This window comes from Salmo trutta, chromosome 4 (assembly GCF_901001165.1).
Source record: "Salmo trutta chromosome 4, fSalTru1.1, whole genome shotgun sequence".
NCBI lineage: Eukaryota > Metazoa > Chordata > Actinopteri > Salmoniformes > Salmonidae > Salmo > Salmo trutta.
Genome location: NC_042960.1, coordinates 56541047 through 56564805, shown reverse-complemented (window position 1 = coordinate 56564805; position 23759 = coordinate 56541047). Strand labels below are relative to the sequence as shown.

At 41.0% G+C, this 23759-nt stretch overlaps 1 protein-coding gene across 2 annotated transcripts; it reads left to right on the top strand.

Annotated features, from left to right (window-relative positions):
* Positions 1 to 3999: 3999 nt before the first annotated feature.
* LOC115192669 (tyrosine--tRNA ligase, mitochondrial) lies at positions 4000 to 14247 on the top strand. Of its 2 annotated transcripts, XM_029751427.1 has the most exons (4): positions 4000 to 4603; positions 7240 to 7410; positions 9165 to 10711; positions 11845 to 11928. In XM_029751427.1, exons 1-3 carry the CDS (start codon positions 4464 to 4466, stop codon positions 9355 to 9357), a joined length of 504 nt encoding a protein of 167 aa, XP_029607287.1. In that variant the 5' UTR covers positions 4000 to 4463; the 3' UTR covers positions 9358 to 10711; positions 11845 to 11928. The 2 variants fall into 2 exon arrangements, with proteins under 2 accessions (XP_029607287.1, XP_029607286.1); XM_029751426.1 differs by lacking the exons at positions 4000 to 4603; positions 7240 to 7410; positions 9165 to 10711 and adding exons at positions 10718 to 11406; positions 12854 to 14247 and having other exon boundaries at positions 11845 to 11974.
* The last annotated feature ends 9512 nt before the right edge of the window (positions 14248 to 23759 follow it).

Here is a 23759-nt window from a genome sequence, read left to right as displayed (position 1 = left end):
GCCCCCCAAATTTTTTTTGGGGGGGGCTGCCTCTCGTGTCTGTTGCGCTCCCTTTCCTCATACCAGCGCCTCTCAGCTATCGCTGCCTCGATCTCCCACTGCGGGCGGCGATACTCCCCAGCTTGAGCCCATGGTCCCTTTCCGTCCATTAATTCTTCCCATCTCCAGGAATCCTGAACGTTCCTCTCCATCTTCTCCAAAGTCCATGAGTCCATATTACTTTCCTTCTCCTGGTGCCTCTCCTTCCTCCGCTGCTTGGTCCGTTTTTGGTGGGTAATTCTGTAACGGCTGTCGGGAGAGAGAGTAGACCAAGGCGCAGCGGAGTTAGTGTTCATCATAGTTATTTAATTAACGTAAGAACACGATACAAAAAACAAGAAAACCGACAGCCAAAACAGTCCTGTCAGGTGCGAAACGAAACAGAAACAATTACCCACAAAACCCCAACGGAAAAACAGGCACTTATGTGTGACTCCCAATCAGCAACAACCAACAACAGCTGTGACTGATTGGAAGCCACACGGCCAAAATCAATGAAACAGACAACATAGAAAATGAACATAGAACGCCCACCGAATGTAACACCCTGGCCTAACCAAAATAAAGAACAAAAACCCCTCTCTATGGCCAGGGCGTTACAACGTGGTACATTCAGGCGTATGGAAATTGCTCCCAAGGTTGAACCAGACTTGTGGAGGTCTACATTTTTTTTCTGAGGTCTTGGCTGATTTCTTTTGATTTTCCCATAATGTCAAACAAAGAGGCACTGAGTTTGAAGGTAGGCCTTGAAATACATCCTTGAAATACATCCACAGGTACACCTGCAATTCTGCTCCTCTCTGTTTATCATATCTGCATAGTCACTTTAACTATACATTCATGTACATACTACCTCAATTGGGCCGACCAACCAGTGCTCCCGCACATTGGCTAACCGGGCTATCTGCATTGTGTCCAACCCACCACCTTTCAACCCTTCTTTTATGCTACTGCTACTCTCTGTTCATCATATATGCATAGTCACTTTAACCATATCTACATGTACATACTACCTCAATCAGCCTGACTAATCGGTGTCTGTATGTAGCCTTGCTACATTTAAAGCCTCGCTACTGTATATAGCCTGTCTTTTTACTGTTGTTTTATTTCTTTACCTACCTATTGTTCACCTAATACCTTTTTTGCACTATTGGTTAGAGCCTGTAAGTAAGCATTTCACTGTAAGGTCTACACCTGTTGTATTCGGCGCACGTGACAAATAAACGTTGATTTGATTTGATTTTACTCAAATGATGTAATTTAGCCTAACAGAAGCTTCTAAAGCCATGACATCATTTTCTGGAATTTTCCAAGCTGTTTAAAGGCACAGTCAACTTAGTGTATGTAAACTTCTGACCCACTGGAATTGTGATACAGTGAATTATCAGTGAAATAATCTGTCTGTAAACAACTGTTGGAATAATTACTTGTGTCATGCTTAAAGTAGATGTCCTAACCAACTTGCCAAAACTATAGTTTGGCAAGTTATCCACCACAATTGTTGCAACCCCTATTACTAGCCTGTTCAACCTCCAATTTCGTATAGTCTGAGATCCCCAAAGATTGGAAAGCTGCCGCGGTCATCCCCTCTTCAAAGGGGGAGACAATCTAGACCCAAACTGTTACAGACCTATATCCATCCTACCCTGCCTTTCTAAGGTATTCGAAAGCCAAGTTAACAAACAGCTCACCGATCATTTCGAATCACACCGTACCTTCTCCGATATGCAATCTGGTTTCCAAGCTGGTCATGGGTGCACATTAGCCATGCTCATGGTCCTAAACAACATCACAACCACCATCGATAAAAGACAGTACTGTGCAGCCATATTCATTGACCTGGCCAAGGCTTTCGTCTCTGTCAATCACCACATTCTTATCGGCAGACTCAACAGCCTTGGTTTCTCAAATGACTGCCTTGCCTGGTTCACCAACTACTTCTCAGACAGAGTTCAGTGTGTCAAATCGGAGGGCCTGTTGTCTGGACCGCTGGCAGTCTCTATGGGGGTGCCACAGGGTTCAATTCTTGGGCCGACTCTTTTCTCTGTATACATCAATGATGTCGCTCTTGCTGCTGGTGATTCTCTGATCCATCCATTCAATGCCATACAACTCTCCTTCCGTGGCCTCCAACTCCTCTTAAATGCAAGTAAAACTAAATGCATGCTCTTCAACCGATCGCTGCCCACACCTGCCCGCCCGTTCAGCATCACTACTCTGGACGATTCTGACTTAGAATATATGGACAATTACAAATACCTAGGTGTCTGGCTAGAATCGGCTTCCTATTTCGCAACAAAGCATCCTTCACTCATGCTGCCAAACATACCCTCGTAAAATTGACTATCCTACCGATTCTTGACTTCGGCGGTCATTTACAAAATAGCCTCCAACACTCTACTCAGCAAATTGGATGCAGTCTATCACAGTGCCATCCGTTTTGTCACCAAAGCTCCACATACTACCTACCACTGTGACCTGTCTGCTCTCGTTGGCTGGCCCTCGCTTCATATTCGTCGCCAAACCCACTGGCTCCAGGTCATCTATAAGTCTTTGCCAGGTAAAGCCCCGCCTTATCTCAACTCACTGGTCACCATAGCAGCACCCACCCGTAGCACGCGCTCCAGCAGGTATATTTCACTGGTCACCCCCAAAGCCATTTCCTCCTTTGGCCGCCTTTCCTTCCAGTTCTCTGCTGCCAATGACTGGAACGAATTGCAAAAATCACTGAAGCTGGAGACTCATATCTCCCTCACTAACTTTAAGCATCAGCTGTTAGAGCAGCTCACAGATCAATACACCTGTACATAGCCCATCTGTAAATAGCCCATCCAACTACCTCATCCCCATATTGTTATATTTTTTCTGCTCCTTTGCACCCCAGTATCTCTACTTGCACATTCATCTTCTGCACATCTATTACTCCAGTGTTTAATTACTAAATTGTAATTACTTCGCTACTACGGCCTATTTATTGCCTTACCTCCCTAATCTTACCTCATTTGCACACACTGTATATAGATTTTTTCTATTGTGTTATTGACTGTATGTTTGTTTATTCCATGTGTTGTTGTTTGTGTCGCACTGCTTTGCTTTATCTTGGCCAGGTCGCAGTTTTAAATGAGAACTTGTTCTCAACTGGTCTAACTGGTTAAATAAAGGTGAAATTAAAATTAAAATAAAATAGTTTGTTAACAAGACATTTGTGGAGTGGTTGAAAAACAAGTTTTAATGACTCCAACCTAAGTGTATGTAAACTTCCAACTTCAACTGTATAGTGTACGTTGTGTAACATTGCCTTGGTAGTTTCATAACTTGAATATTTTAATTCTTATAACAGGCCCTGATTCGTTATGGGCTGCTTAGCCCCTCCTAGCCCCCGTAATCAAACCCTGCACTTGCTGATCTGCACCGCAGGATTAAATTAAATTGTTCTCGCTCTCTATAAACATTGGTCAGCTACATTGTCAGCATGCATTTTATATCATTATAAACACCAAAAATTGAATCCAATTCTAAGCAGGTAAGGGTTTGACTTTACTTTCCTTGGATTTTATCATTATTCCCACTTTCCAAGTTACACCAGATGTAAATTCGGGAGATTCATCCACACAGTAGGTAACCAAAACATTTTTTATCGTCAACCTAAAAGGATAATAAGAGGATGATGTGACATTAAAATCACAAATGATAAGAAAAAGGTCACAGGTCAGGAGGAACAGGCAAGGTATGGTAAATTTACACAATACACTAGATGGCGCTATATTCTTACCGTCATACATCAGTCCCGTCTTTCATCTTCCTGTTCAGTGTGTCGCACAGTTTCCGTTATGGCGGTGTCTATCAATACGTTTTGCTTGTACATCTCGGCATGATTCTTGTATTATTTCGATAAACACACTACCATGTGTAACGTTAAGATACAGGTTTCATCGCTCTGCAACAGCCCAGAGTGGATGTATATTATCTCTAAATAAACGGGGCGTTTTGAAGGACGGTTTCCCTGAAAAAGCAGCCCAACATCCACCTCCTCAGCTACTGCAGTCTTGGTGCCAGACCGGGTACTGCGGATTCGACCCCACGGCAGACAGCCTTCATGTGGGTAATTTACTCGCCATCATCGGGCTACTGAATTTTCAAAGCGCAGGACACACTGGCGTCGCTCTAATCGGTGGTGCAACAGCACTGGTAGGAGACCCAAGCGGGAAAACGAGCGAGAGAGCGTGCAGCGAATCTTCACCAACCATGAACTGACTTTCCACAACGACTCTAAGAAGTTTGGCACTGTAACCGTATTGAACAAGTTAACTTTGTACAAAGACTGGAATGGTTGCTTTTCTGGCAGAAGTTGGCAGACATTTCCGAAAGGGGACCCTGCTCAGTAGGCATGCAGTGTCCAGTCCAGGTTGAAGAGTGCAGAAAGCATGAGCCTTACTTTATTCTCTTACCAGCTGTTTCAAGCCTATGACTTCTACCATCTGAACCAGAATCACAGCTGTAAGATCCAGCTTGGAGGGACATACCAACTGGGCACCCTGATGTCTGGGCACAAGTTCATACACAAGTAATGTTGCGTCATTCATTGGACACACACACACATTTACAAATATATGACCAATTTTTCACATCTAAAGGATGCATCAGACACTAAAGTGATGCATCATGCCCATAAATAACCTACAATAATAATAATAATAATACAAATTAATATAATAAACATGCACATACTTGCCTCAACATTAACTGACCGGTGATGGTCTCTGATGTCCATTGTAACCCATTTCTCCATGACAGGGTGACTGGACAGGAGGTGTATGGGCTGACCAACCCACTGGTGGCCAGCTCTGTGTTGGACTAACTGGGGAAGACAGCAGGCAAGGCAGTGTGGCTGAACAGGGTCAAGACGTCTCCGTTTGACCTTTATCAGTTCTTCCTCAGACAGTCTGTCAGAAGTGTGGAATGGTAGGTGGCTGGAGACCACGGTTGCCAGGCGGCCCATGACAAGCTAGAATCTCAGCACAATGACCACTCAAAACCTACCCACAAGGCCTTAAAACTAGCCCCCCAAAAATGTTAATAGGAAGAGAGTAGTTGCCACATGAGGGAGAAGTATGTAGCTAGCTAGTGCTGTTAGTTGTTCTCACATCACTTGTCATTACGTGTGTGTGTGTGCTGGTGCTGCTCTCCTCTCACTCACTCAGCTGCCTGTGGCCTGCAACACTCTCAACTCACATCCTTCCGGCTCTCCCCACCACTCACTCAGCTGCCTGTGGCCTGCAACACTCTCAACTCACATCCTTCCGGCTCTCCCCACCACTCACTCAGCTGCCTGTGGCCTGCAACACTCTCAACTCACATCCTTCCGGCTCTCCCCACCACTCACTCAGCTGCCTGTGGCCTGCAACACTCTCAACTCACATCCTTCCGGCTCTCCCCACCACTCACTCAGCTGCCTGTGGCCTGCAACACTCTCGTCTCACACCCTTCCGGCCCTCCCCGACACTCACTCAGCAACAGCCTGCCTCACAGCCTGATAGTCTGCAGCGCAGGTCACAGTGAAATCAATCATGTTTTTTTAAGAGAAATGCCATGGCAGCTGCGGTGCAATTTCGAAGTAGCCCAAAAAACCGCAACTAATACATTTTGACCCGCAACATCTTTTTTAAAGTAGCCAAATTTTGCAGGAAACATGCGGACATGGAAACCCTGCTGGAGAATCCAGTGGAACTGGTCCTACTTATCAGAGCCTTCTATTTAGAACTAAACAGAGGGGTGTCCTAGGAAGCAGGTTTGAGGAGTTAGCGAGGTAACTTAAGTCAACTCTGAGTACAATTCGGGAAATCCGGTCATACGAAAGTGACTCACCTTTTAGCCAGCAAAATTTCTATGGCATCAAATCCTTCAGAACTAACCTGCTCCGGGGCTGGCTAACTCCACTTAACCTGAATGAAATTACTTTTCCGCGAGTTGAGGACCAATGAAATCAGATACTCTCTCTTGCAAAGATTGCGTCGTCATCCCCTACAGGATTAAGGGCATAACGTTAGATTTTTTGGCTCTGGTATTCAAACTAGCGACCTTTCTGTTACTGGTCCAATGCTCTAACCTCGAGGATACCTGCCACTCATCTAGGATCAGATCTCCCCCTCTATGATTTAAAAGGCCAGCTAGATCCACACACCTCTTAGGTTGATGAATCAGACTGTGATATCATTTTCTGGTGTACAGCCTGAAATTAAGTAGCGGAAAGTTTCCTTTTTTAACAAGCCAGAATGTTCAATAGAATTAGCCTACACTCTTAAGTTTGTTTGGTTCTTCAGTGGGTCAAATTTGGTGACAAATTATCCACAAAGTATTATTTACCTGCACTGCTGAATACATTTCTATCACGTTCACATTATTTAGCAGACACTCTTATCCAGAGCCACTTACAATAGAGTGCATGAATTTTCATACTCTTTAATACTGGTCCAACATGGGAATCGAACCCACAATCCTGGCGTTGCAAGCACAGTGCTATACCACCTGAGCCACACAGGACTCAGTTGGTAGAGGATGCAAGACTTCGGTCAGTATGCACGCACGGGCAAACACATTTAGCTTGCCACACACCGTCCTGTCATCTTTTGTGACAGACGAGGGGCGTTTTAGGTTATTTTTCTTTGTAAATGTGCGCGGCAAACCTACTATGAGACACTTTGTGAACACGGGACCTGATATTAGTACCTGAGTTTAGCCTATCCATGGTGATGTTGGAGACTGAGTCAGTGTTGGTTGTGCTACCTGCCGGTATCTGAAGCTGTTCACCTTCCTACCCCTGGCCGAGGTGGGCCGGGTGATGGAGCAGCAGAGACAGGAGCCAGGCAAACGGGCCGCACACAAACCTCTCGCTGCCGAAGTCACCAAACTGGTCCACAGCAATGAGGGCAAAAGGTGCTGTGTGTGTATGGTCACACGCACGACAAGGCCTAAGTAACTTCAGACTAATGGATTGAATTGACCTTCACAAAGTCAAGATTATAAATTGCCTTGGGATTGATCTGATGAAATTTGGTAGTGAAAGTGTGCATCTTGACAAATGCATGAAAAATGATGCAATAGATAATTAGATAAAGACTGTGCGTATGTCATTTTGGTGTCATTAATGAGGTGTCGCCTGGTACAATTAGTAATGCTGTGTGTGCGTGTGTTTCTCTCCAGGTGCATCAATGCCCGGTACCACAGTAGCCTTCAGGCCCTGGAGCAGATGCGTGATGCTGAGCTGCAGGAGCTCTTCAGAGAGGCCCCGTTCCATGAGCTGCTGCTGGAGCCAGGGACCACAATACTGGATGCCTGCCGCAGGGCAGAGGACATCCCTCAGGGGCCCAAAGGGTAGGGCTCTCCCTTTATATTCCTCTGTTCCTTATCATCCCCGACATGACTACCTCACACGGAAGGTCACTCGCTCACTCTATTTCACCACTCCCACCCCATTGGCTTTTTCACACTTTCTATATTTCTCCTTTCCTCTAATTTCTCTTTTTATTGCTTTCCATGTTTGTTTCTTTCATTCCCTCTACTTTTCTCTCAAATCTGTGTTGACTTTAAAACATACTGGCATTCGCATAGTATTCAGACCCCTTCACTTTTTCCACATTTTGTTACATTACAGCCTTATTCTAAAAATGATTAAATTGTTTTTTTCCCCCCTCATCAATCTGAGGTTCTGAGAGCTCTGGAGCAGGATTTCATCAAGGATCTGTCTGTACTTTCCCCCGTTCATCTTTCCCTCGATCCTGACTAGTCTCCCAGTCCCTGCCACTGAAAAACATCCGCACAGCATGATGCTGCCACCATGCTTCACCGTAGGGATAGTGCCAGGTTTCCTCCAGATGTGACACTTGGCATTCAGGCCAAAGAGTTCAATCTTTTTTCTCATGGTCTGAGAGTCCTTTAGGTGCCTTTTGGCAAACTCCAAGCAGGCTTTCATGTGCCTTTTACTGAGGAATGGCTTCTGTCTGGCCACTCAACCATAAATATCTGATTAGTGGAGTGCTGCAGAGATGGTTGTCCTTCTGGAAGGTTCTCCCATCTCTACAGAGAAACTCTGGAGCTCTGTCAGAGTGACCATCGGGTTCTTGGTCACCTCCCTGACCAAGGCCTTTCTCCCCTGATTGCTCAGTTTGGCCAGGCAGCCAGCTCTAGGAAGAGTCTTGGTGGTTACACACATCTTCCATTTAGGAATGATGGAGGCCACTGTGTTCTTGCTGCAGAATTGTTTTTGGTACCCTTCCCCAGAGCTGTGCCTCGACACAATCCTGTCTAGGACCTCTTCACACAATTCCTTCAACCTCATGGCTTGGTTTTTACACTGTCAACTGTGGGACCTTTATATAGACAGCTGTGTGCCTTTCCAAATCATGTCCAATCAATTGAATTTATCACAGGTGGGTTCCAAGTTGTAGAAACATCTCAAGGATGATCAATGGAAACAGGATGCACCTGAGCTCAATTTATAGTCTCATAGCAAAGGTTCTGATTACTTATGTCAGACTTTTATTATTATTATTTCGGGCGGCAGGCAGCCTAGTCTGAGCGTTGGACTAGTAACCGAAAGGTTGCAAGATCTAATCCCTGAGCTGACAAAGTAAAAATCTGTCGTTCTGCCCCTGAACAAGGCAGTTAACCCACTGTTCGTAGGCCGTCATTGAAAATAAGAATTTGTTCTTTACTGACTTGCCTAGTGAAATAAATTATGTTTATTATTTTGAATGAATTAGTAGCAATTTCAAAAAACCTGTTTTCGCTTTGTCATTACTGGGTATTGTGTGTAGATTGAGGATTTTTTTTTACTTAATACATTTTTGAATGAGGCTGTAACGTATCAAAATGTGTTAACTGTTTTTCTGTGTTGTTGTCTCTGGGTTGTTGTGTTGTCTCTGTGTTGTGATGTCTCCTGTGATGTATTGTGTTCTTTGTTATGTTGCCTCTGTGTTGAGTTGGGATGTCTCTGATGTGTTGGGATGTCTCTGTGATGTGTTGGGATGTCTTTGTGTTGTCTCTGTGATGTGTTGTGATGTCTTTATGTTGTCTCTGTGATGTGTTGTGATGTCTTTGTTTTGTCGCTGTGATGTGTTGTGCTGCAGGTGTCGCATGGTTTCAGAAGGAGCTGTATGGATCAACCACAGTAAGACAGACAGCCCAGAACAGGTACTGACCCCCGGCCAGCACATCCTGGCCAATGGACTGTCTCTCCTCAGAGTGGGAAAAAATAACTTCCACATCATCAGGTGGCTGGGACCTTATCACTTCTATGCACTGTCTGTGTACTGGAGGTAGGACAGCAAGCAGGGAGGCTTAGGTGAAGAGAGCTGGATATTGGAAATAGACCTGTATTGTTTCAATATATCCCTGCTGATATCTAGGAGAGGATTTAGTGCACTATATATGTGTGGATTCAATGATACTGTAATATATAAAATATATTTGGTGAAAGGCTTTTGTCTTGTTAGTTGTATGTTACGTACTGTGTATGTGAATGGTTTTATTTTTGTGATCGTTAGATATTACATAACCGATTTGCCTAGTACCTAATTTCACAACAAGGGGTCAGTGCAGTCTTCCCTTTAAATGAGAAGTGAGTAAAAGCTCCTTCAGACACCCTGTAGCAAAGCTCGATTATAAGACCCTAGTTACATCCAAAAATTACATTTACATTGCAAAATATCTTACAGCTAAAATAGATGAATATTTTGACATTTTAAAAAGGGCAATAGCAATAGGTAATTAAAAACAGGTGGACAAGATGTGTAGGTTTGTCACATTTAGTGGGTGAAATAAAAAATGATTCACTCTTACTATAATCGTTCTATTGCAAATGGCCAATGAGTTATAATTTATTTAAGTAGTTATTAATTGATGGTTTGATAATTAATTGTAAATTGTCTAATTGCGTTATCCTGCAGAAAATATTGTTTTCCCAATGAGAAATGCTTGCCACTACTCTAATACCATCCCTCCTTTTGCTGGGGTGTACACTGGTGACCTTGACTGAGCTCAGATAAGTCAATATTCACATCTGTTTAATGGAGAGAAATAAATGGTTACCACCATGTAAAATAATTAAAATGTTAAGATTTTATTAGCTTTTTATAATGTTTGACAGATTCATGACAATGACAACCTACTCCAAGTGACAAAATGCTTCACGCTGGCTTGTGTATTTTCAAATGTTTCAAATCATTAAGGTGGTACTACAATTCCATATTTATTGAAAAACTATTATAATTCTCAAATAAAATTAGATTTCCTTCTGTATATTTATTGTTCTATTTTGGTGCTAAAAAACTGTGACATGAAGATCGAGACCATTGACATTAAAATATTTTCTCAACATAAACAAATGAATAATGCATACATTAAGTTTCCTTATAATGGCCCTTTATTTATTTACATCCATAGCTAAAATGTTAAATGCTTATAGTGATTATGGCTACAGCCGTTACAAAGTAACATGTATAGAAATGTGACAATGTTGCAAAGCCTTTGTAACGTGCATGATCGCCTTAAGAGAATTGGGCGGGCCTACGTTTTTTTAACCAATGAATTCCCTTCTTCGTTTTAAATAGCTCTGTGTCAATCAGTTTTTCCCCCAGTCAGCCTCCCCTCAATCGCCATATTGGGTACTGAAAAGGTTTGTCTGTTATTTCTTCTCTCTTACTACGAGAATAAATTGACAGGAGTGGCTTCAGTTACTGCACATTGTTTTGATGATCTGACTACTTTAGCTCGCATTGCCGTATTGGAAATTACCGTTTCTATCCAGACCTATGCATGGCATAAAAGTGTTGATCATTCGTTTTACGCTTGTTTTGGATCGCGGTGAGAAAGGAGGAAATACGATTTTTTTAAGTGTTCTAATTGATTCTCCGAAAATGTCAGATGTTCGACTTTCAAATGGGAGCCCGACGTTGGAAAGGACGGATGCTCGGTTGTCGGATCACCCCAAACCGTCAGCCTGCAGAATCATTTTCGGCTCGCCGGATCGCGAAGAGTTAAGGCGGGATTTAAAGGGACATTTGCAGGAGATGGAAGCGGCGGCCTCAGCGAAGTGGAACTTCGATTTTTCAAGTCACACACCTCTATCGAACGGGAGATTCAAATGGGAATTAATGGATTGTAAAGACATTCCAAATTTCTACACCAGAACGCAACAATCAGTGAAAGACGTTTGCCCCTCTGGGAATAACAATATGGATCTAAATGGGAATCATAGTTGTGTGGTGGTGACTCCCCGGCAGCCCACTGACAACACCGAGAGGTCAGAGAGCCAAATGGAGAGTAAAGAGCAATGCACCGGGCGGAGAAAAAGACCAGCCTGCTATGAATGTAGGCCTACGCCTTTATGAATGATGTAAATTATAGATACTCATCAGTCTGGCTACTTTGTCTTTCTGCCTACTGTTTGACGTGCTGGCCTATTCAGCTATGTCATTTGTATTAGCCAGGCTCGACGTAACATTGTAGAAGACTCGGCCTAGTTAACAAATAGATGGGCCCACTTATCAGTTATTCTAAAGAAAGGCGTTATAACAATTCTAATCGTTTTCATTAATGTTTTCAGTAAGCAATACCGGTAGTCTATGACTACCTGCTAGTCAAGTTGTAAAGATAAGACCTGATAGGCAAATCACTATAGATAGGGAAATGTAACAGCCTAAATTGCCTTACTCATTTAAATAATGTAGAGTAGACTATTCACAATACTTAATTTTCGAGAATAACATTTTGACCTATATTCTGAAAAAAATTGTCTTTCTTTTCCAGACCCCTCGTCCCAAAATAAAAGGTCACACAGTAGTTCGAATGAAGTTACTCCTTGCCCAGGCTTGACGCATTCAGTAGAAAAAACACCCAGGAAAGCCAGTCCCAGGACTCAAACGTGAAGATGACAAAGGTGAGATAGTTATCTGCTACTTTTGTCTGGCTTTAGTGAGATATGTTATACTGTTGTGGACTTATTTTCCCAACTAACCCAATATGTTTTATTGCCTACATAAAGCAGTGTGTGTAAACTGTTAGGTTCGGTAAAGTGGAACACATCACGTTGGTATTCCTGTAAGCATTTCAGACGTTTTGTTTTAAATGTGTTGAGCCGTTGTGATTTTTCCCACGTTGTAACCTATGCGCAATTGCCAACCAAGTAGCTATTCGTTTTATTGAAGCTCGAAATGTGTGCTTAACTATATCGTTGTGATGTTCAGTGCGGTCTAGTAAAGGATTTTAAAGTCCAAAAGGCTACACAAAATATAGGCGACATTACTACTGCCACGGCGAGGTTCATTTTCCGACGAAACTGTAAACAAGTCCTCAGAACAACACTATAGTAACACGTCAGCAACCACTGCCCTCGTGAGGGAGAAGGGGCCGGTCTCCTCAGCAGTGCACTATGCACGCTAGTCCCCTCTCAAAACATCTGGCCGTTCTAGTGAATGAAAGCACAGTATGCACGTTTTTGAATAGGCCTAAATGTTTACTCTAACTTGCAATGAAGTGTGTGTGTGTGTGTAGCTATGGAGAGAATTTATCATTTGGAAAATGAAAGTATTCTGCTGCTTTGAATAAGTCCATAGGGTGTCTTTGACCTCAGTAGATTACTAGCATTAGCCTGTTCTTAGCATTGTTTTGTCATGTCAAAACTATTACATGTTGCCACAGCTATGTTTGTCTGCAAAAAGAAGTGGCCATGAATGGTTTTGATGCATTTGTATGTGGTCATGTTTACTGGTGTAAATTATCATTGGTCTCACAACTTTGTTTTTATTTCTCTCTGCAGAGCTGAAAATGTATTTCCCCTTTTTGTCATGGAAACCTAAGTGTTCGGTGATTTTGAAGAGGAACTACAAAGAAAACGAAACATATCAATTCTCCCTTAGGATGGGGACGCTGTGCAAGCACTGAATATAAACACTAAAGTTCTGGCACTCATAAAGTTACTGCCTCTAAAAGCAGTCGATGTAGCAGTGTGCAATTAGGTTTTATTTCCTTTTTTGCTTCTTTATTTTATTTTTTTTACTACCTGTGTATATATTTATTTTCATATGTAGCACATAAAACATTATGATTGGGGAGAAGAAAAAAAACTATGTAAAAGGCATGAATTTGACTTGAAGAATTGCAGTGTAGTTTTGTTTCCAAAATGCTGTTTATAAATCCTGATCCATTTAAAAAATGATTGGATTAAATAATTGTTCCTCATCAAAGTATCCTCATAGGTCATCTGTATGTAGGGAGAGATTGATGGTACATAATGTGTAGCCTTGTTTTTTTGAGTCATTTAAGTGTCACACAACGTGGGTTCTCAGCCACCCCACGAAAACAATGCCTCAAATAATGATACATTTCTGTTATGACTAAAAAAGTAATATGTGAAGTCAGCCAATATTTATTGTATTTTGTTGAAAATCTGTAGGCCTATGCCGGTCACTTAAATTCTGGAATATTTTGTTTTTTTTACAAGTCTTCCTCTTCACCATTTTTTTTGAAAGTGTAGCTAATTAATTTTTCTGAAGTGGTGTAGGGTACTAATTTGCTGAAGGATAAAGTATCTGTTAACTGTACTGGTAGTATTAATCAACTTCATCCTCTCCCTGACATACTCGTGTCTTTCAGTTTAACGGTTCTTAATATTTTTTTAAACGATTAGGCCTTTTTATGTTTGAAATGTCCTACAATACCAAATACATGGTTGCTTCAATACGTCTGTGTCGACGCTTGGCATTGTACTCCTGTTTGATACAGAAAGATAATTTCATTTGTTAATCTCCCCCTTCTCCCAGACATTGTTAGTGCAGATCATGCAAATGTAGCTTCTAAAATAACTTTAATTTCGCCCATTTACAATCAGCCTTTGTTCAGAGGCTAAGAATTGTCTCAAAGTAGTCACTCTGCCCGTGTAAATCTATTAAGTGTACATAACTTTGTAAAAACACTGAGAAATTATACTAACTTATTTATGTCAAGCTTTTTTTATGTAGAATAAAATGGGGTTTTGATCAAGGTTATCCAAAGTGGCATTTACATATATTTTTTTTGTAAGCATATTTTTGGTAGTTTTTATTTTATCAAAAAAGGTTGCAACCTGAGCCTGATTTAAAATATTTGTTGTGCATTTTTCAATGTGTGATTTAAGATGTGTTGCAATCAATTAAAACAGAAGATAAATCGTTATCTGATTTGTTGGTCATGTTTGCACTGTTGAAAGGAACCTCTTCAGCCTGCACACGGTCACACTCTTTCTCTCAGCGAGTATACAGCGTAACGATTTTAATGTATTTCCATTACGCTAATACATAATCCATATCCGTGTCCTTCATAACTTGATGTTTCATACTATAAATTGCACAGAGAAACTGCATGTGCTCTCATGGAGCGGGAGGAATCGCATATGAGGTATAATGTTCCTATATAGCCCACTGGTGAATCACAAGTAAAAATGCCTCTCAGGACTCCAGGTAAAACGACCTTAAATTTCAGTTTAATAGACTGCTGAGATTGTGTCATACCTCGGTTCTCTTCATACCCACTGCTTTTAGGTTGGAAGTTTATACATTATCATCCTGGAATAAAGGCATGAAGAGATTTAACTCCTTAAAAACAGTTATTTTTGTAGTTCTAGTGCTTTTCACAGCAGTTAGGAGTAGATACATTATTTCAGTATTTGATGTAATTTTTTAATCAATGTGGTGTATTCTTTTCGGCTCGCAGCAAACTGGAACTAACCCGTGCGCATTCGGTACCATTTGGCACATTACGCATGTTTCAAGCTTGAAGTAGCACGTAATAGGGTCCGGTAAATACAAACGATGTTATTGCTTCTACGGTTGCAAAATCAGTCCATTTTAAAATAGTTTAGCCTGTGTTAATCCACTATAGCACCGCTGACCAAATATGCCGCCGTCTGCGCAGTGGCACTCCCAATATGATGAAATCGTAAAGTATTTTGAAAAATGCCTGGTGATTGACGTTTGGGTCCTCCAATCCGGTTATGGCTAAGTTAAGCACACCACTGTTGCAGCCAGTTACATTTGTCTTATGGATGGTTTGAACTGCAATGTTTCTAGAGGTGAAAAAACACTCCCCACAGGTCCACAGTTGAAATTATATAAGGTCAGTCTTACTGCATGCATTTTGTTATATTTCGTCACAGAGAATGCGCTAGTGTAGCCCACATCCAACAAATACTGTAATTGCATGCATATAGATGTTTTAACTGTAGTTTTATTTAATTATAGAAAAAAGGATGTCGAAATATATCCCTGATACTGTAATGAGCATTTTTAATAAAACAACTCTATGATATACAGTGTCATTTTATTGATTTCTTTATAGATCAAAGCTATGCAAACAATATTTTGATGTAGATTGTTCATTTGCCTTATGTTTTAGTATATTCGCTAATGAGTTGAAACTAAAAAGAGTTTACTCATGTTTTTATCATTAAGGCACAATGGTGTATATTTATTCACATTTTTACACCAGAATTATGTTATGTCACATGTTTTACTGGGCTACTTCAAATACAATTCCAGACTCATTTGGAGAGTTGTTTGCAACAATTTATAAGCCTACTATTTTGTACAACTATAAGCTTTTTTACCAACATATTCGCCTACACAAATAGCAGTCAGCTACATAAAGGAATTTTATAGCAGCAATCGTTATTAATATTTTTGGTAATTAATCTTTACATTGTAAAGATTAGCAACAAAGCAGAGCCAATAAAACATGTTCACTGCTGAATTACATTTGGTCTTTCTCTGACTAATTATCTATTGCATCATTTTTCATGCATTTGTCAAGATGCACACTTTCACTACCAAATTTCATCAGATCAATCCCAAGGGAATTTATAAGCTTGACTTTGTGAAGGTCAATTCAATCCATTAGTCTGAAGTTACTTAGGCCTTGTCTTGCGTGTGAGCGCGCGCACACACACACACCAAAGATGTATTTTTAAAGAGAATATTTATTGTTGAGTTGGTAAAGGGCTCCCTCCTCTCCTCACCCCACTACAGCCTTAGAGCACCATGAAGGCCTCCCTCCTCTCCTCACCCCACTACAGCCTTAGAGCACCATGAAGGCCTAACCTCCTCTCCTCACCCCACTACAGCCTTAGAGCACCATGAAGGCCTCCCTCCTCTCCTCACCCCACTACAGCCTTAGAGCACCATGAAGGCCTCCCTCCTCTCCTCATCCCACTACAGCCTTAGAGCACCATGAAGGCCTCCCTCCTCTCCTCATCCCACTACAGCCTTAGAGCACCATGAAGGCCTAACCTCCTCTCCTCACCCCACTACAGCCTTAGAGCACCATGAAGGCCTCCCTCCTCTCCTCACCCCACTACAGCCTTAGAGCACCATGAAGGCCTCCCTCCTCTCCTCACCCCACTACAGCCTTAGAGCACCATGAAGGCCTCCCTCCTCTCCTCACCCCACTACAGCCTTAGAGCACCATGAAGGCCTCCCTCCTCTCCTCACCCCACTACAGCCTTAGAGCACCATGAAGGCCTCCCTCCTCTCCTCACCCCACTACAGCCTTAGAGCACCATGAAGGCCTCCCTCCTCTCCTCACCCCACTACAGCCTTAGAGCACCATGAAGGCCTAACCTCCTCTCCTCACCCCACTACAGCCTTAGAGCACCATAAAGGCCTCCCTCCTCTCCTCACCCCACTACAGCCTTAGAGCACCATGAAGGCCTCCCTCCTCTCCTCACCCCACTACAGCCTTAGAGCACCATGAAGGCCTAACCTCCTCTCCTCACCCCACTACAGCCTTAGAGCACCATGAAGGCCTCCCTCCTCTCCTCACCCCACTACAGCCTTAGAGCACCATGAAGGCCTCACCCCACTACAGCCTTAGAGCACCAGGAAGCAGGATGCAACAGGAAGACACATGCAGCAGCTCTTAGGGGGCTCCTGATTCATTCTGAAGTGTGCAGGTGGGTAACCTTAGCTCTGCTGTTTACCCCCCACTCAGAGCTGGGCCCATTGTCCCTGTGTGTTTGGCTTTGTGCAGAGGGCCATTGTGAGGTGCGGGCGCTCGGCACTGTTGTGTCTGGGGCTCCCATTCAGACAAAGGGCCTGCCGGCTGAAACACTGGAGTGGATGAAGGGGGAAAAGGAAGTGGTGTCTGCAGATTGAGAATACCACACTGAGTACCGTTGGGGGTGGTTTGTGTCATTAAGTCATATTGACATGGATATTGGTCAAGCTCAACGTGGGGTTAAAGGTGGCAAACATTTATTACACTAATTGGTTGGTTCATTTAAAGCAGGAGCCCCTGTGTTTTTTATAAAGCTCACCAGGAATAAATTGTATAATTGGAATAATTTCTGTATAAGACATTTCTATCCATCTAAATGGTAAGTTTGACCTTGCAGGTGATCCTGGCTATTCTCCAGAGGCCCAACCAAAGGCTGGACTGGAAATGTTCAACATAAAAGTAGCTTACACTGTTATTACATTGTTATTATCTGTGGTTTGACAAACAAGGTTTCAGGCTTAGACAAAGACAGTCATCCAATGAGCCGTACCTGATGGGTCTAAATATATTGTATCTGAACTGCTGTCAACTGGCTGCCAGCTTTCATATACCCAGATCTGTAGAGGCCAAAGAATATAGTCAATTTGTAAGTGCTAACTTTCAGCTTTGCTATCTCCCTGAAATGTTTTAAATTCACACACAAACAACACATTTTAAAAAAGACGTTATTCTTATTCACTTTGACCACCACAAAGACCACTATGCAGACATCCAGTGTATCAGAAATTGAGAACATTTATTTTTCTCAGTGTTATATGTACCAAGCTAGACAGACTGAATCACACTTCCTAGCTATATCAACAGCAACAGGTTATCTTTTCCTGTTAACCACCCCAGCACTTAATATAAAACCACAGCTTCCTCCCCATGTTTCCTGAACTGGCCACAACCAACGTCATAACCCAACCCGCTGGCACAATTTCCTACGAAGGAAGAGCACCTACAAACACGTGCGTGTGTTCCCTTTTCTCTGAAACACAGAGCACAATGATGACAAATCAGTTGTTGGAAATGAGTGATTGGAGAGCGAGAGAGAGAGAGGGCCAGGCAGACAGGGGTGTATGCTGTGTAGAAATGAGATGCTGTATAGCATGAAATGGTAGATGTACTGATGTGTCTGTGGCATGTTTGGTTTTGGGGGGAGCGATGGGTGGGTCATAATGCTCATTAAACGAGCGCACCTGCCGCTTCATTGAATAGCCTTTATCTGTTATCACCGCAAATCTGCTCAAACTCTCAGATAGAACGGCAAAAACAAGTTAGGCACACTCTGTCCCTCTCCTACATACCTCCTACCCCATGACCAGTATGTCTGTCTGTCTGTGGTACCTGGCCTAATCTCGTCAGGAATGTCTTACGGATGCATTCAGATGCTGTTGGCCGGAAAGGAGGGCCTCTCAAACATCTGTGCAGTGCAGATAGGCAACAGAGTTCTGACAGACAGGGATTGGAGGGAGCTAAGAGCTAATGAAGTTGCAAGCTCATGGATATCATCAGGGGTGAAGACCTGCAGATGACTGCTAGAGAGGAAGACCACACTTGATACAACCAGCTGTTCTGCAGTACATATACAGGGCAGAGATATTTCAACAGGTTGTAGTCAGAGGAACTATTTGTTCAGCGGTAGGTGGGGTGGGGTGGAGGGTGTACTCTTCACATTTTGAAAAATGTCCACACTACTGAAGCAATAAGAGGTTCAACCACTGTGTATTACTATGCTGTATACAGCTGTTTGTTGAAGATAAATATGACAGAGGTTAAATATAATCAGAGTTGACATGCTTAGCTGGTCTGTCGTTTACTGGGCATGATGATGAGACAGAGTGTGGTGGTGTGTGACGTCACTTCACCACAATGATGCAAAACGCAGCAACATTCTGAAGAAGTGTATGTGGCAATCATTCCTGTCAGTCAAATCAGTCAAATGCTATTACACAGCAGTAGTAGTAGTAGTAATAGTAGTCATAGTAGTAGTAGTCTTAGTAGTCATAGTAGTAGTAGTAGTAGTAGGAGGAGTAGTAGTCATAGTAGTAGTACTAGTAGTAGTCATAGTAGTAATATTAGTCGTAGTAGTAGGAGGACGAGTAGTAGTCATCGAAGTAGTAGTAGTCATAGTAGTAGTAGTCATAGTAGTAGTAGTCATAGTAGTAGTAGTAGTAGTAGGAGGAGTAGTAGTCATCGAAGTAATAGTAGTAATAGTAGTAGTAGTAGGAGAAGGAGTAGTAGTCATCGAAGTAGTAGTTGTCTTAGTAGTCGTAGTAGTAGTAGGAGGAGGAGGAGGAGGAGTAGTAGTAGTCTTAGTAGTCATAGTAGTAGTAGTAGTCATAGTAGTAGTAGTAGTCATAGTAGTAGTAGTAGTAGGAGGAGGAGTAGTAGTCATAGCAGCAGTAGTAGTCATAGTAGTAGTAGTAATAGTAGTCATAGTCGTAGTAGTCATAGTAGAAGTAGTAGTAGGAGGAGGAGTAGTAATAGTAGTAGTAGTCATAGTAGCAGTAGTAGTCATAGTAGTAGTAATAGTCATAGTAGTAGTAGTAGTAGGAGGAGTAGTAGTCATAGTAGTAGTGGTCATCGTAGTAGTAGTCATAGTAGTAGTGGTCATTGTAGTAGTAACAGTAGTAATATTAGTCATAGTAGTAGTAGTAGTAGTAGTAGGAGTAGGAGGAGTAGTAGTCGTAGTAATAGTAGTCATTGTAGTAGTAGTAAGAAGAGGAGTAGTAGTCATAGTAGTCATAGTAGTAGTAGTAGTAGTCATAGTAGTAATAGTAGTAGTCATAGTAATAGTAGTAGTCATAGTAATAGTAGTAAGAAGAGGAGTAGTAGTAGTAGGAGGAGGAGGAGGAGTAGTTATAGTAGTAATAGTAGAAGTAGTAGTAACAGCAGTAATATTAGTCATCATAGTAGTAGTAGTAGTAGTAGTAGTAGGAGGAAGAGGAGGAGTAGTAGTCATAGTAGTAGTAGAAGTAGTAGTAACAGTAGTAATATTAGTCATAGTAGTAGTAGTAGTAGTAGTAGTAGGAGGAGGAGGAGTAGTAGTAATCAAAGTAGTAGTAATAGTAGTCATAGTAGTAATAGTAGTAGTAGTCATAGTAGTAGTAATCATAGTAGTAGTAGTCATAGTAGTAGTAGTCATAATAGTAATAGTAGTAGTAGTCATAGTAGTAGTAATCATAGGAGTAGTAGTCATAGTAGTAGTAGTCATAATAGTAATAGTAGTAGTAGTCATAGTAGTAGTAATCATAGTAGTAGTAGTCATAGTAGTAGTAGTCATAATAGTAATAGTAGTAGTAGTCATAGTAGTAGTAATCATAGGAGTAGTAGTCATAGTAGTAGTAGTCAGTAGTAGTAGTAGGAAGGAGGAGTAGTAGTCATAATAGTAATAGTAGTAGTCATAGTAGTTGTGGTCATAGTAGCAGTAGTAATAGTAGGAGGAGGAGGAGTAGTAGTGATCATAGTAGTAGTAGTAGTAGTAGGAGTAGTAGTCATCGTAATAGTAGTCATAGTAGTAGTATTAATAGTAGTCATAGTAGCAGTAGTAGTCATAGTAGTCATAGTCGTAGTAGTCATAGTCGTAGTAGGAGTAGTAGTCATCGTCGTAGTAGTAATAATAGTAGTAGTAGTAGTAGTAGTAGTAGTCATAGTAGAAGTAGTAGTCATTGTAGGAGTAGTAGTCATAGTAGTAGTAGTAATAGTAGTCATAGTCGTAGTAGTCATAGTAGAAGTAGGAGGAGGAGGAGGAGTGGTATTAATAGTAGTAGTAGTCATAGTAGCAGTAGTAGTCATAGTAGTAGTAATAGTCATAGTAGTAGTAATAGTAGTGGTCATCGTAGTAGTAGTCATAGTAGTAGTAGTCATAGTAATAGTAGTAGTCATAGTAGCAGGAGTAGTAGTAGTCATAGTAGTAATAGTAGTCATAGTAGTAGTAGGAAGGAGGAGTAGTAGTCATAGTAGTAGGAGGAGTAGTAGTCATCGTAGTAGTACTAATAGTAGTAGTAGTAGTAGTCACAGTAGTTATAGTAGTAGTAGTCATAGTAATAGTAGTAGTAGTCATAGTAATAGTAGGAGTAGTAGTCATAGTAATAGTAGTAGTAGTAGTAATAGTAATAGTAGGAGTAGCCATAGTAGTAGTAGTATTCATAGTAATAGTAGTAGTAGTCATAGTAATTGTAGTAGTAGTCGTAGTAGTATGTAGTAGTCATAGTAGTAGTAGTAGTAGTAGTAGTAGTAGTAGTAGTCATGGTAGTAGTAGTAGTAGTAGTAGTCATTGTAGTAGTAGTAGTAGTTATAGTAGTAGTAGTAGTCATAGTAGTAGTAGTAGTAGTAGTAGTAGTCATTGTAGTAGTAGTAGTACTAGTAGGAAGATGAGTAGTAGTAGTAGTAGTTATAGTAGAAATAGTAGTAGTAGTAGTAACAGTAGTAATATTAGTCATAGTAGTAGTAGGAGGAGGAGTAGTAGTCATAGTAGTAATAGTAGAAGTAGTAGTAACAGCAGTAATATTAGTCATCGTAGTAGTAGTAGGAGAAAGAGGAGGAGTAGTAGTCATAGTAGTAGTAGTCATAGTAGTAGTAGTAGGAGGAGGAGTAGTAGTCATAGTAGTAGTAGTAGGAGGAGGAGGAGGAGTAGTTGTCATCAAAGTAGTAGTAATAGTAGTCATAGTAGTCATAGTAGTAGTAGTCTTTGTAGTAGTAGTCATAGTAGTAGTAGTAGTAGGAAGGAGGAGTTGTAGTCATAACAGTAGTAGTAGTAGTCATAGTAGTTGTGGTCATAGTAGCAGTAGTAGTCATAGTAGTAGTAGTCATAGTAGTAATAATAGGAGGAGGAGGAGTAGTCATCGCAGTAGTGATCATAGTAGTAGTAGTAGTAGTAGGAGTAGTAGTCATCCTAATAGTAGTCATAGTAGGAGTATTAATAGTAGTCATAGTAGTAGTATTAATAGTAGTCATAGTAGTAGTATTAATAGTAGTCATAGTAGCAGTAGTAGTCATAGTAGTCATAGTCGTAGTAGGAGTAGTAGTCATCGTAGTAGTAGTAATAGTAGTCATAGTAGTAGTAGTAGTAGTAGTCATTGTAGGAGTAGTAGTCATAGTAGTGGTAGTAACAGTAGTCATAGTCGTAGTAGTCATAGTAGAAGTAGTAGGAGGAGGAGGAGTAGTATTAATAGTAGTAGTAGTCATAGTAGCAGTAGTAGTCATAGAGGTAGTAATAGTCATAGTAGTAGTAGTAGGAGGTGTAGTAGTCATAGTAGTAGTGGTCATCGTAGTAGTAGTCATAGTAGTAGTAGTCATCGTAGTAGTAGTCATCGTAGTAGTAGTCATAGTAGTAGTAGTCATAGTAATAGTAGTAGTCATAGTAGCAGGAGTAGTAGTAGTCATAGTAGTAATAGTAGTCATAGTAGTAGTAGGAATGAGGAGTAGTAGTCATAGTTGTAGTGGTCATAGTATCAGTAGTAGTCATAGTAGTAGGAGGAGTAGTAGTCATCGTAGTAGTACTAATAGTAGTTGTAGTAGTAGTAGTCACAGTAGTTATAGTAGTATTAGCCATAGTAGTAGTAGTCATAGTAATAGTAGGAGTAGTAGTCATAGTAATAGTAGTAGTAGTCGTAGTAGTAAGTAGTAGTCATAGTAGTAGTAGTAGTAGTCATAGTAATAGTAGTAGTAGTAGGAGGAGTAGTAGTCATCGTAGTAGTACTAATAGTAGTTGTAGTAGTAGTAGTCACAGTAGTTATAGTAGTATTAGCCATAGTAGTAGTAGTCATAGTAATAGTAGGAGTAGTAGTCATAGTAATAGTAGTAGTAGTCGTAGTAGTAAGTAGTAGTCATAGTAGTAGTAGTAGTAGTCATAGTAGTAGTAGTAGTAGTCATAGTAATAGTAGTAGTAGTCATAGTAGTAGTTATAGTAATAGTAGTAGTGTTCATAGTACTAGTAGTAGTGTTCATAGTAATAGTAGTAGTATTCATAGTAGTAGTAGTAGGAGCTGTAATAGTAGTAGTCGTAGTAGTAGTAGGAGTAGTCATAGTAATAGTAATAGTAGTAGTAGTTGTAGTAGTACTAATAGTAGTAGTAGTAGTCATAGTAATAGTAGTAGTAGTAGTCATAGTAATAGTAGTAGTATTCATAGTAATAGTAGTAGTAGTCATAGTAATGGTAGTAGTAGTAGTAGGAGTAGTATTAGTAATGATGGTAGTTACTTTATTGTCCCAGATAGAAAGTTGATTGTGGAATACAAACAAAAAAAGAGGAACAGTAACAAGAACATTTCAAGAAGATTGAGAGGTATACATAAATACATGACTATATATGAGGATAAGGAACATAATCATAGTAATCCAGTAAGTGTTGAACATGTCATAATGAAACAGAAGCCCTGTTTACACCTGGTTCTAACATGTCCTTTGTCCTGATCTTATCTACATTCTGATTGTGCCCACAAATTTTGACAGGTGTAGACGATTAAAATACGCTTTGGGGTAAGATTGTGATCAGATATTATAAGTATAAACGTACAAGATCAGTACAATATCAGGACAAAGGACGCATGTTAGAACCAGGTATAAAAGGAGCTAGAGACACCAATAAATAAATTACCTCACATCTGGCACATCCATAGAGGAAGAAGGGCCAAGGCACAATAAAAAGCCAC